At 35.1% G+C, this 14,563-nt stretch overlaps 1 protein-coding gene across 5 annotated transcripts in view; it reads left to right on the top strand.

The window, feature by feature from the left end:
- Window positions 1–14,563, top strand: part of LOC106055763 (protein starmaker-like) — a 65,209-nt gene extending 50,646 nt beyond the window's left edge. For 4 of the 5 annotated variants that reach the window (XM_056011875.1, XM_013212199.2, XM_056011874.1 and 1 more), the window contains exons 3-6: window positions 9,866–10,096; window positions 10,555–10,620; window positions 11,303–11,470; window positions 11,812–14,563. In XM_056011875.1, coding sequence (XP_055867850.1) covers window positions 9,866–10,096; window positions 10,555–10,620; window positions 11,303–11,470; window positions 11,812–11,991 — 645 coding nt within the window. In that variant the 3' untranslated portion in view covers window positions 11,992–14,563. The remainder of the gene's footprint in view (window positions 1–9,865; window positions 10,097–10,554; window positions 10,621–11,302; window positions 11,471–11,811) is intronic. The other variant, XM_013212200.2, reaches the window with a different exon arrangement.

The following is a 14,563-nucleotide window of genomic DNA, read 5'->3' as shown; positions in this document are numbered from 1 at the left end:
CACCTATCTATTGAATGACTATATCTCTCGTACACACCTATCTATTGAATGACTATATCTCTCGTACACACCTATCTATTGAATGACTATATCTCTCGTACACACCTATCTATTGAATGACTATATCTCTCGTACACACCTATCTATTGAATGACTATATCTCTCGTACACACCTATCTATTGAATGACTATCTAGACCTCTACCACAGTATGAAAGCGATGCTACTTTCATGTATTACAAAGAAAGTGACATTTCTAACTGCACCATTCTAGTCTATGTTCACAAAATGAAATGTGTTCATTTAAAATGATGTGTCTTTTATTATAACGTTGTCACGGTCGGCCGGGCTTTTTTATTAAACCGGGAAAGTGCTTCTTCTTGATAATACATTCCTTAGGACACTGGAGAATCATCACTTTGACCATCTTAGAAAACTTAATTTCCCGAAAAGAAAAACAAAACCTGTTTCTCTCTAGTATTCTACCTAGAAAAATCTAGTCGATTTTTAAGATAGTGCCCTATTGGGGGGGGGGAGAGGAAAGGGCCGGGGAAGGGAGATGAAGCACCCATTGACAGTTAGGTAGAACTAATTGTTCTATTATAGCGACAATGCGAATCATGCAGATGAATATGAATGGCCGACCTTCAAGAATGACATGCAATATACAAGTGTGATAGGAGAATGACTCGTAGCGTACTTTAAACGGTTGAGAGATACCGTCAAACTAGCGGGGCGCTCGCGTCTGTTACTCCCAGGTTCATGGAACATTAGACCTCGATAGTCTGCTCCTTTTCAGCAGGTGTTCAGTTGTAGTGTGCATAGTCTCATATAGTCATATAGATCTTGTCGTTCGATAATGTTCCATCTTAATCTAGTCCGCCCATTCAATGCTAGAACCGAGTGTCAGTGAACTTCTGTTAGGTTTAATTAAACAAACACTTCGACATCGTCACATTGCTTGGGTTTTAATTGTCTTCATTGTAATGACCTGTAGGAAATGTGGAGAATGACATTGGGTTCATTGGTCCAGTTAATTTAGTTACAGCTTTGGTCCTCTAGTGTCTCATTAGATTGACCTCCCCACCTCTTCCTGTGCCTCTATTTGTCCACTTCAGCAAACATGGCTGTAACAGAAAGGAAATCTGCACAAGTTTGTTTTTAATCTCCCGAACTCCGTGTCGCCTGTCAGCCACCAAGAGCATACAAAAAAAAAAAAAAAGAAGGGGGGGGGAGGATAGATTCGATACTCTGCATATAACTCAAGTCTAAATAAATCTGTTGATCAGACAATGTGTATTTGGCTTACTACAACTATACATTGATTAGTTATTGTTGTCACTGTACGCCGCCGTTTTGAGATTAATGCGAACTCCAGTAAATCACAGTACTCTGCTCTTTATGACTACTAGATCATGTTGTGATTTGATTGTGTAAAAAAAAATGCAGGAAGAAAGAATGCAGTTTGTAATCTACGGACTAATGTAAGGACGATAAGGGAACCAAGAGGAAGTCCTAAGAGTATAGAGCAAAGGAAGAGATGTCATGATCTAGAACACAGACACAGTCTCCATGGCACAGACACAGTCTTCAGTTTTGTCATTGAGAGTTACCTGTTGCTGACTAGAAAATCAAAAGTCGAAACTAATCAATGGTAGATGACGGCCGTTGACTTTTGGCACCAGATAGTAGACAACTAAACGATATAGGTGTACACTTTTTCAATTATAGAACTTGAAGTAACTTGAATCAACTTATTTGGTGAGCACAACTATATATATATATAGATTACACTATAGACCAATTAAAATTGAACTGAAATAAGCACTCTGATGTTTCCACAAATCTAACACCAAAAACACGTCCTTACACTCCTCACTTCTTTGGGTAGTCTTCCGCTTATCTTGCATCATTCTACAATGAATGCTCCCTTTCTTCATCATCACTTTGGAAACAACTCTCACTCACTCCATAACATCCATAATATAGCCTACACGTAATGTGATTGAAATTATTGTGTGATTATTTATTTAGGCTCACTTAGAGCAAAAGTTTACTTTATGCACGATCTATCAATTAAAAAAAAAAATAATTCAGCATCAATTTTGAATGCGGGTTTCAAGTAACCTGAGTGATTGCCCTTGCTTAAGTTTTGACTTTCACATTTTTTTTTTTGTCTGCATATCCAATGAGATCACGCTGGCTAAATCTGGAATGGCCCCCGTCACGTGAAAAGGATTATTTCAACGATACAATCTAGTCTTGTGGGAAACTACTATGACATAAATATTCAGAAAGTTTAAAAACAATTTATGTGAATAAATCGGGCAGTCATGTGAGGGAACTCGTTTAAAGACGGTTATTGATAAAGTACAACTTGACATATTTTTTGTAAGACCTAAGTTCATTGTTGACCTATGTCATAGAAAGTCTGGCACAGAGTGACACTACCGGGTCTGGTGGCCTAGAATTTACGGCACTGTCGACTGCCCGTGGCTGGTGTTAGCCAGTTCATATCGACTAGCACCGCATGTGCCAAGGGCCCCAATAAATAACGGTTCTGCTGTTTGATCTGTTTGATCTGCCATAGTGGGCCCCCTCGGTGCTTGTCCCTTCTTTCCATGTTATCGTTGAGTCTACATCTCCCACTGGAAGAGATGGCACCGCAATGTTCATTGACGTAAAGAACTTGTTACGAAATAGAACTGGGCTTTGGTACTCAGGGCGTGTTATCGGGTGTGGGTTTACGACATCGCCTTGACGTTAAAACATGGCACCAAATAAGAGTCTACAACTCCCCGCCTGGAAGAGATGGCACCGTAATGTTCATTGAAGAACTTGTTACTTAATAGTAGAACTAGGCTTCGGTATTTAGAGCGTGTTATCGGGTGGTAGGTAGGCTTTGGGTTTACGACATCGCCCTGTCGTTAGAAACGGCACCAAACTCTTGTCGGGTAGCTCATTATTGAGCCATTAGTAAAAGATAATCTTTGGTTTAGGGCATGTTAATTTCACTTTCATTGGGGGTGGGGTGGGGAACCACACCAATCTCAAAGATAGTCACTTACCTAGTCAGTTAATGTAGGATTCTCCAAATGTACTAGCCAGCCGCGTTAAGTAGATGCAGACAATGCTTTACAATTTAACCCTAACCAATATGTTGTCCTACGTAACACGCCTGGTCTGTAAGCTTAAAGATTGAACTTAGTCTCATATAGTTTATAAACTCAAAGAGAAAAAGAACTCTTTTGTTGGTTGGATTTATCGAGACGATGTTTAGTGCCCTTGAGAATAGGTTAACATTATGGAGCCTTTTCAACCGCTCTATAAGGCAGTCGCTATTAGAAGTGTTCCGCTCCGATGCCAGACCTGGTCCTAAACTCCGTGGCTTTCTGATCAACTAAATAAAGGTGTGAGGAATGGATAAATATGTAGGGGCTTCTGAAAACTTGAGGCAAGGTGACCGAATGTTAGAGCCTTTGACTGATTAACTGTCAGTCTCACTCTTTATTCTAGAAATCGGTGAATTTTTCAGAGCCTCTTTAGCACCTTCGATTTCTTAGGGTTGTGTTCTCCTAATTAAATTACGCTTGCTCGGTTGACCATTGAATGAAGTTGAATAGACAAATATGGACAGAAATATCCTTGGTCAAAGTTGCAGTAAGGGTTGGGTAATTAAAAACCAAAGCCATTAAATATATTCCATCTAGACCTTTAATGGTATGCCTACATAAATATGCCAGTTTGGCAATAAAAACCACACTGAAGCTCATTGTAAAATGTAAATGCATATTATTTTTCCCTCGTAACAAGTATGCCAGGTAATAGAAGTAAATCAGTTCAAGATTTACTGCTATAAAATATTCTATATGCCATTTCATGTCATAATCAAATCACTGGAGGAATTCTTTGTTCAAGTGTACTTTAATATACAGCTCAGAGTTACTAGGATTGACTGTGTACAACTTTCAATTCATGCATGACCTAATATTGTGTGACCTTCTCGTTTTAGGCTTTGAATTGGTAATGGTTGAAGTGAACGCGCGGGATATGTTTTTTGTTTGTTTTGTTTAGTTATGCGCATTGTCTGCATTGCGAGTTACACTTTGTTAATTTGTTTTAAGCATGCCTTTAAAAAAAATAGTCGTAACCTGGCATTTATTCATGTGTAAAAACAAACAAACAAACAAACATGGGTCATAGTGAATTAAAAGGAAAAAAAGTTTCTTCTTGTCACTTCTGTTCAAGGCTTTAATTACTTTGTTTTTCGGTAACTGGTTTAGTTTTTTGTTTCGTATCTAACCACATGTACGTGTGTGTGCGTGCACTTTTTGTATTTCTCAACCTCTTTTTTTTTTAGGTCGGCTGCTAATTCATGTTTCCGGGCAGTCAAAATTAATGTCCCTTGTTTTAGAGAAATGAGGAAAATAAAAACCATTTCCTGTACATTGCTAAAATTCTTTTTGTGGCAACCAACTTGGTTTTTCCTTTTCGCTTATTTTATAATCCACTTTTTTTAATGCAGAGCATTACGAATTATTTAAAAACAACAACAACTGGTACGAACATTCCTTTTGTCTATGAGCACATTGAATGTTCTCTCTGGTTTTTAATGGTCAGCTCACATATGCACAGTGTAATGTAATCATCACATGGTCAGCAATCACGCCGAGACCAATCGTCACAGAATGCCTGAACACTGAGCTGCAACATCACAGCCTGTGGGCAGTAGAGACCAACAGCTCGTGGCCACGTCACACATATACAAGATGGTAAAGATTCATAGACACTGTTATGCCTCTTGTCCAAAGTTGGTCTAGTTTGTTTGTTATTTTGGATTCTGGTTGTTGAATGTTGTTGTTTTTCCTTAAGGTCAGTGTTTGCGCTTTCCTTTATTTGAATGTTTTCTTCATTAGGTCAGTGTTTGCGTTCCTTACATTTGAATGTGTACGGCTGTCAGCATTTTTAACTTTCACTGTTACATTTTTTTTTGGTGGACTGTGGCCGGCATGGTCAGTCTGAAACAAAGGTTTGTCATGTGCGAAGTGCAGAAGACGCTAAGTGCTTGCTTCAACGTCCAAGTAATGACAGACTTGTTTAGAACTTGATCACGTGTGTCTTGTTTGGTTTTTGTAGCGCGCTCACGTCTGTCAGCTAGTCACATGGTGTTGTTGTTGCTCACTCTCCTAAGGGGTTGCTCACTCTCCTAAGGGGTTGTTCTCTCTCCTAAGGGGTTGTTCACACGCCTAAGTGGTTGCTCATTTTTTCCAAGCGTTAGTTCACACGTTTAATGGATTGTTCACAAGCCAAAGTGGTTGCTCGTTTTTCTAAGCGGTAATTCCGACGCCTAAGCGGTTGTTCACGTGTCTAAGGGGTTAATCTCTAGTAAGTGTGTAAGCGTCCTGCGAGTTGATGGAGGGGGAATATTAATTATATATATTCATATTGTACTGCCATTTTCTTTCACCTTGAAGAATGGTATAAAACGGCAAGGACAGAAGCTGATAACTACTTGTGTAGACCAATACCGTTCTGTACGGCCGCTTTTGTTTTCCTGTTGTTTTATTATTATTGTCACTAATTTACTTATTTTACATAACAATGATTTCAAGGGTCACATCGCGTCAACACTTTGTGACAACTTTGTGTACATTGCAGGTAGATCTAGAACAAGTTCTTTAGTTTATTGCAATGCCTGATATACACCTTTAGAATTATTTGGGGAGTTTGTGTTTTTAATGAGGCATAAACTCAAGCTGTCCTCGATTACTTCTTACTGCAGGGCCGCCAAAAAGTCAGTTAATAACAAAACTCTTGACGTAAAGATGTTTTAGCTGCCAACTTTTATTACAGCATTATGCAAATATATATTGCCATAACTTGTTTCATAGTTACACGCAGTGACCTTGAGTTTATTGGCATGATATGAAGATTAATATTATTTTTTTTTTAAATGTTTTAACCTTTTGGTTGACGCCATTTAAAACCTAGAAATCAGCAATAACTTAACCTGGCTTGTGTTCAGTCAGTACAGACGTATTTATCACTGCAGTCAGGTAATATGTTTAGTGCTTAGTGCTGTGTTACTTTTATAGCCCATACGAAATATGAAATATCTTTTGATTAGCCTCTTAACGTCTGTTTATGTTTTATAAGAAAAACAAGGCAGTTCTGGTTCGAACTAGACACATCAAGTAGACCAGGAGCGGGTAGGGGGAGGGGCCTTAGGATAGAACTAGATGATGAAAGACACAGATCTAGATCAATGCTTTCTTAGCAGCAGTTTAATGAACAACTTGTAACACATTGGAACAATGTTTTCATTGTGACGTGTTCATACAGTTGCAATACACATAATTTCTTTTTCCCCCTTTCGAGTTATCGGTTATTCGTGGCGACGAGCTATTGGTCTCCACTGCCCACGGGTTGCGACGTCGCAGGTCAGTGTTGAGGCCTGCTCTAACGATTGGTCTCGGTTGAACGCGACTCGACTTGAACCAAACAGGATGAACATTGCCGTGTTTGTAATTATGAAGAGAGAAAGGATTGGATTATGCTTTGAGCTCTTGAAAATCATGATGTCTAATAAACATTCAAAATGATAAAACACGATAAATGGTTAGTAACGAAATACACATGGAACCTAACACTTGTAGCGTTGGCATTTTATGCTTCAGATATTTTAATGCTTTGATTTCTGGGCCGTAACTCCAGTGTAGAAAAAAAACACAAGAAAAAAAAACTCTGGGGGAAGGCGGGGAGAAATTGGCCATATATATATAGCAAGTAAAGCGACCTCATAAAATCGCAAGGCCTCCATTGGTGTATTGTCTCTACGTTTTTTTTGATACGACGTTTTGAAGTCAAAAATTATTTTTTTTTCACATGAAAATGATAGACATCGTTCAACTTTAATGTCTATAAATTTTTTTAAAAAAAGGGAGAGGGGGGGGGTAGTGGATCCTTTTAAAAAATAAATCTTATTAAATATATTTCCTTAATTAATCAATTTTTTGTTCCGGACATGTCATTAGTGACAAGAATTAATTGTAGCAAGCTTCAAATAGCTGCGGCCTAGTTGTCGTCTGCATCACCGCCATAGTGTCACGTGACTCATTTTTCTGTTCACATTGGATTCTGAAGTGCAATCTACATTTAATTGTCATGTAATTTGGATCTGTATTTCATTGATCTTATTAAGTAATATTTAGCCTTCAGTTACTTTAGTAAAAGAAAAAGAGTTTTTTTAATAGCCAACATTTTTTATTTAAAATAAATATGTTAAATAATCCTTTCTAATAGGGTCGCGGATCCGTTCACACGTTGTTCTTGTGTCCCTGTAATTGAGATAGAAACTGAATACCACTTAATGAGGAAAAATAAAGTGTACCTAATTATCGCCCCTTCTTGACTTGACCTTTGTGAACGAGACTAAATTTGCATGAAGACAACAATGACCAAGTAGAAGATACATTTCATTCTATCGGGACAATGTTTGAGTGTTATTGGAATAAACCTGTTTATTTCTGTGTGCAAGTAACGATAATAAGATTTCATTAGTATTTTATCTATAGTATTATCTTGGTTTATTCTTTATCTACACAAAATACACACAAGGAGTGGAGCAGGCTTACAGACTTGGGGGAAGTATTTGCACATGGTATCATGTGACTTGGTATAATAAAATTAAAAATGAAGGTCAAATGTTTTTATGGACATATGATGTCTGTCTTATGGCAGCACAATGACCAACCACAACAAGGTCATGTAACCCCTCCCCCCCCCTTTTGCTCTTGAATTGCAGCACAATGACCAACCACAACAAGGTCATGTAACCCCTCCCCCCCCCCTTGCTCTTGAATTGAACTAGATTTATATCTAAGAGTATTCTAGAGGTTAGTGTAAAAAAAAAAAGGTATTTTGTTCATCTAACTCACTTCCAAAATACGTCTTATCACTCTGGCAATATAAAGTCTAGCCAAGACCGCTGAGGAAAATACCACTTATCTTGCATCATTCACACTGCAAAGCCACCAACTAATTGCCAACTTCTTCTCAGCGTCACCATAGAAACACACACACACACTCTATATTTGTCAATACAAGCTTCGAGTTTATGTGGAGTTCAAAGAATTGTTCAAGTTTTATTCAGAAGTTTTGTATCAAGCTAGTTATATGCCTACAAAGGTTAGTTGCACTAGCTGTCTGGAGATACAGCACAACGAGCACAACCATCAGCAATATTCAAATTTCAAACACCACTAAAATTTCATTAAGATGAATGAAGCATAGTGCATGATTTGTCTAAATGCAATATATCCGAGGCACAAGTGGCAGTGCTGTTTGTGACAGTACTGTTGTGACAGTTTCTATATTAAGTGAATACCTTTATCAAACAAAGATGTTTTTGATTTTAAGTAATTAACCCTTAAAATGCGTTTGGTAGTTTACCCTCTAGACATCAGAATTGTAATTCCATTTTGTAAAACTACTCAGCACTTTAAGGGTTAAGTAACTCACTTTTAATCCTTACATTGTTTCTTTATGTAAACAAAAAAATATACCTCTAGTGCAACTTACCATCCTTGTAAATTTATATATATATATATATATATATATATATAAATTCTTGCATAACTTAAAAGGGAATTTTTTTAAATGTATCACTAGGAATCCAATTAAGCAATGAGCTAACCAAAAAAAGAAAAAAAAAACAACTCCACCAATGGGGACTAAAAATTGGGTGAGAGGTAATAGATGTCTGAACCTAAATAGAAACGTAATGAATGTGCTTCCTCAAATCTGTCAGCAGCAACATCCTTTGGGGCCTTGGTTTGAAGTAGTACTGTCAGCCTAAAATAACCAGGTGACGCATGAATCATCCCACTACATTTTTGTTGTGTATATCTTGGCTGTTGAGGAAGTGGAGGAGGTTGTAAAACAGAATCTAGAACTTCTTTGCAAGAATTAAAATGCATGATGGTGGAAGGGGGAACTGAGTTTAAACCAAGGAAACAATTGTATGTTTTTGTTACAGTTTTAGAAAGTTTATTAGCATAATGGCAACACTTTTCAAATGAGTAATTTCTTGAAGGGAATTAATTATTCATGTTTTGTACACAATCTGATAACGTTATAAATAATTCTCTATAATTATTTAGATCTGTTCATTTTGAATGTGAAGAAGAGATTAGAAAAGAATGCTGTTATGAACATTAATTGAAGACAATTTTCTTATCATTTTTTTAGCAGCCAATTATAAACCTGCTACCTCCAAAGTAAAGTTTTTTTCCACTGGTTTCTTTTTTTCATATTACGTAGTGTTAATATATCCCCTTTTTGTTACCTTAATAAGCATAGGGGTTTTTTTTTTTGGGAAAGGGGGGGCGCTGGGAAAGGGAAATATTCTAAAAAAAATTTTATATATAAAAATTTACTACCGCAGGGGTAAACGACTGTATAGAAAATACAAAAAACATGCATGTATTGTAACCCTGCCTTGGTCTGGCAGGGTTACATACATGCATGTTTTTCGTATTTATATATATATATAATAAATATTTAATATTTTAAAATAAAATAAATCCAGTAGAATGCATCCCAAAACAGAAATGGTATTCAAGAACAATGCTGTAAGTTAGCAAATGGCAGAAATACCACTTATCATGAAAACCCAATCAAGATACTAGCTTTATAGTCATAAAAATTGTCATCATTCGCAAATGAGACATACTATAAGCAATCAAAGAATGTACCGGGTATATGTTATGTACAGTATCAATTACGGTATCAATACAGCAGCATATCTTAATTTAATTTTTTTTTTTCAGAAAATAATGAATATAAATTTGTTTCATCTTTTACAGGAAGCATCTGATCATGTTCAGAACTTGGCTAAAGAGATACGCAAAAAAACGCTAGGCGCACTCACACCTGGTTACAGTTTTACCAGGAGTCTACGTTATATGCTAGATGACCTACTTCCAGAAAATGCCCATGTGATAGCCCAGGGCAAGCTGTACATCTCTCTGACCAATGCCCAGACAAAGAAAAATGAGCTGATATCTGACTACAAGTCTAGGGATGAATTAATTGAAGTAAGTTTTTATTTGTTGGTTACTATAAAATTGGTGGGTTTTATTTTGTGTTCCTTAACAACAAAGATAAAGTCTAGTAATTCAAATGCCCTCCTTTAATGTTAGTGAAAAGCCTTGTCAGTGCCATGCTCACATTTGTTGGTTTTACCATTAAAAAAACAAAACACCCTTGCTGTTAAGGGCCACGATCTGAACATTTTACCATCACAGAGAAGATTTAAAATACACAATCTCAGAAACAGACACAAGAACTCTTTTGTCCAAGTCTCTTGATATCAATTTCACATGTAATATTTAAGTGAAACTGTGAGATGGACTGTGAGATTTAGTGTGATCATATTGCTATGTAATGCAAACTTGTAAGAGAAATTTCCTCTTGGATAATAAAGATTATTACTGTTAAATTTATATCTATTAAATTCTGTATAAAATACTTAATTCAATTTTTCTGTTTGTAGGCGCTTATTGCCAGTTGTTATATTCCTGTGTATGCTGGGATGAAGGCACCAACCATTGGCGGCAAGGTAAGTTGCTGAAAAAGTATGTTTCACAAATGATTTTCCAGTTATATATTTTGTTTTATTGAAATTTATAGGCTCTACAAGTTTTTTGCTAAAAATTTAACAATGTAGATTACCGTAATGAAAAAAATGTCCCTAATAGTGTCCTTAACTTTTAAAGGAGAATAAAAAAGTTTTTTGGTTATTATACTGGCATTATTACACTCTTGTTAATACCCATAGAGCAAAATATTCAACCCAGTAGCTTTTCATACAACCTGCTCCATGGTTTGAACATGCAGCTGATGAAACTCTGTGTTGTCCATTAAACTCTTCAATCTAAGTCTAACTACTTACTTAGACTTAGGTCCTCCAGTGCTGTTAGGTACATAGAATGGCAAGCTCCTCTGACAGAGATAGGTCATATGTGACTTCCACAGATAGTACCCATGGATACACCCCTCCCCCCCCCCCCTTTTTTTTTTTTTACAAAGAAAAAAAAATTCAAAAGTTTGTTATCTTTAATGAAATTATATTATTTTATTGCATGCTTCAGAAGGATTTTAAAGCATAAACATAAAATAAAATGAACAGCTCTAATAAATGTTTACTTCTGATGGACAATCACTTTTAAGAAAATCTTATTTGATTAGAAGTATCTTTCTGAATAGATATTGAATGTTTATTTCTTTTGTGTTGTTTCCAGAAATATATAGATGGTGGTTTGACAGACAATATGCCTAGATTTGAAAGTGGAAGAACCATTACTGTTTCTCCCTTCGATGGCAAGTCAGATATTGGCCCTAAAACAGGTCAAGAGCTAGAGAAAAAAGCCCATTTTATAAATTTCCAAAATCAGGACTATCAGGTAGAGGTTAGACTTTTTTTTTCTCATTAAACATAGCTGCTATATTCTTATTTGAAAACACTTCCTATAAACTGGAATGGTTATAGTTTTCTTGGTTTATTTAGTTTTCAAGTTAAATTATATGTGAAAAATGTTTTAATAAAGTTAAGCTTGCTATCCTTACTTAAAATTGATATGGTTACATTCCATAACTGATAACATTGCTAAAAGTCATGAATTAAAAGTTTTGCTTACAAAATAAACTGTCTTTATCCCCTTAAATCAGAGAAAAAGACTTAAATTTAAAACAAAATTTGTACATATGTGCTTCAATCCATTCTTTAATATAATATTTTTTTCGGTCACAGGTCAATATGAACAATTTTAAGAAAGGCAAAGATGCTTTCTTCCCTCCAAAATCTCATATTCTTCAAGAATACTTCGAGAAGGGCAGATTTGATGCTAGCAGGTTTCTAATTAGAGAAGGTCTTTATCAGATCAACACTCAACAGCAACAAGAACGAGTACTTTATGAATCTTCTGTTTGATAAAGGCTTTAGGATTTATTTCTATCTGATACTACTTTGTAAATCATGTACATGATCATTCTTTAGCTAAGATATTTTCCTAGTTCTCAAGATTTAGCAAAAGGAAAAAGTATTTTTTATTCTCTATACTAAAAAAACAATGTCAATCAATGATCTTTTCCTCACTGCTTACAGTGACATTTTCATTCATTCTCATCTACTCATTCAAAGAATTGTGAAGTGTTTGAAATCAATTTATTTGACAATGCATCACATCTCATTATACCAAGTGTTTGAAGTGCAATATCAAATTTTGCATTGCAATCTTTTTTGTCAAGTGATTCAATCACCCTAACAAAAAAAAAATTGTTATTAGAATTAACTCAAGATCTTGAGGGAAAAAAATACCCGGTGCCTGTGGCTGATAAACTTTTTAAACTTGAAGAATCAAAAATCCATTCTGATTTTGCTTGTTTTTTTTTTTATTTTATGTTATTTTTGTGTTTTAATACATGTATCTATAAATATGAACCTCAAAACACATCATCCTTAGATGAGTGTCTTTCTAATGGATTTGTGGCATGGCATATAATAAAAGAAATTAAATAGATAATTTTTAGGAGGTTAGAATACAACTAGAACATATTAAGGTCCCATTGATGAATGAGGACATTTTGTAATGTATAGCTGTAGTGCTAGTCTATGGAATGGTTTTGCCAACTGAAAAATAGAGTAAAATGTATCATATCAAGCACATTACTTTGTTGACTTTAGTACAATTGTAAATATACTTCATACACATTTATTTGATTGCTTATGGAAGAAGCTGTTCAAGAATAAAGAGATTTGTACATTATCATTTCTAAAACTTGTCTAAAGTGAGGGGAAGTGCAAGTAAGATTACGTATGCAAAATGTTTTATGAGTTAGACAATTAATAGTTCCCACATAGATCTCTCTCTTAACCTCCCTCTTTTTTCGTCGTCCAGGAGGTATAGTGAGGGGCATCAATTTATTTGTGGGTTTTGTTGTTTTTTCGGGGTACTTTATCTGTAATTGAACGTTAATATCTTTTTGTTAACAGCCACAATGCATCAGATCTTCATCAGACTAAGATCTTGCCTAATGTAATACACATTTTAGTAGCGCTTTCCCCATCTAGATTGGCTGGCTTGGCATTTCAACATTGTCAGTTTTTCCTTCTGTTGGCGTGTCAACTTTTTATTTTCTGTTGGACACATTCTTAGCATGGAACTGAGATATATAGGGAAATGTCTTACTTTAGACTTTGTTTTCATTTTCTCAAAATGTTTAGTCCTGTCGTTTTGAAAAAAATAAAATCCTGTCAACTAACTTTAGCTTTTGTGTGAAATACTTGTAATGTAATTTTTTATTTTTTTTTTCAAAAATATTTTGTTTCCTTACATTTCAAGTGACCTTGATGTATATATTATATGTATATATTTATGTATTATACTAAATAATATATTTTTTATATATAAAGTAAGCTTTTGTAGGCATTATATACAAATGCAGAGCTTAAAGGTTTTGACAGCTGGAGGCAGAAATTTCATCATGTCAAAAATTCAAAATCATCCTCTGTAGCCATTCATTTGTATCCAGTCCAGTGATAAATTGGAAACCATTTTGCATAGCTAAAAAAAGAAGAAATTGATGAGGTGAAATGACTCTATATAAAAAGGGTGTGCTGCAGATTGACCATTGAATTCCTGTTAGTTCAGTTACTACAACATTCTGTGTTGTGATGTTAAGAAACATTCCAAATGTTAATGTGCCTTGATTTTCTTGTGCTTGTGTTTTGTGACATGGCAGACATTGCTGCTCTACGTCCCAGAGTTGTTGAGTGCCCTCTGATGTCCATCCTTTCAAAATGAATGTACAACTATAGCAGAGAATACATTTAGGACTTGGCAAAGTCTGTACAGCCTAAGTATTTTTTTTAGAGTTTTAGCTAATTAACAGTGTTGTATTAGCTATCACATGCAAAGTACCTACTAAATTTTTAAGTCATTTATAGTTATGATTAACTTATGATGACTAATCTTAAGAAAAACAAAACTAGGACTGTATTCATGAATTCCTCAAAAATATTTGTTGTAAAAAATTGATGTAAATTAGATATCTTGTTACATTAGCAAAATGACTGTATAGTTCAATATTGCAAGCAAAACTATCAACCAATACATGTACATATCTTATTAATACTATAATACATGAAATTGTATAACTTTCAACTTTTTTTTAATAGAAAAAACAACAAATTCTGTTTAGTTGTATACTTTGCACATGTCTTACCATCTTTCAATTAAATTGTACTGGTTACTTGTCTTCTTGTGGACCAGGTTTGAGTCACTTGTCCACAAAATGTAGACATTGTCTGTCTGCTCAAGATGCCCCTTACCTATATAGGCCTATGCTTTTTTTTTGTATAGGGTGTACAGTTTGTAAAAAAAAAATAATAATAATGAAAGAGTGGCTTCCCTTGCCATAAAGTTATTAACTTATTCAATTACTTTTTTTTTTTTTTCTTTTGCATGTTTATAAAATAAATTAAAGCTTAATCATCAAACAAA

The sequence above is a fragment of the Biomphalaria glabrata genome, chromosome 15 (genome assembly GCF_947242115.1).
Source record: "Biomphalaria glabrata chromosome 15, xgBioGlab47.1, whole genome shotgun sequence".
Taxonomy (NCBI): domain Eukaryota; kingdom Metazoa; phylum Mollusca; class Gastropoda; family Planorbidae; genus Biomphalaria; species Biomphalaria glabrata.
The sequence above is the reverse complement of the archived record's forward strand: the minus strand, read 5'-3'. Positions and strand labels throughout refer to the sequence as shown.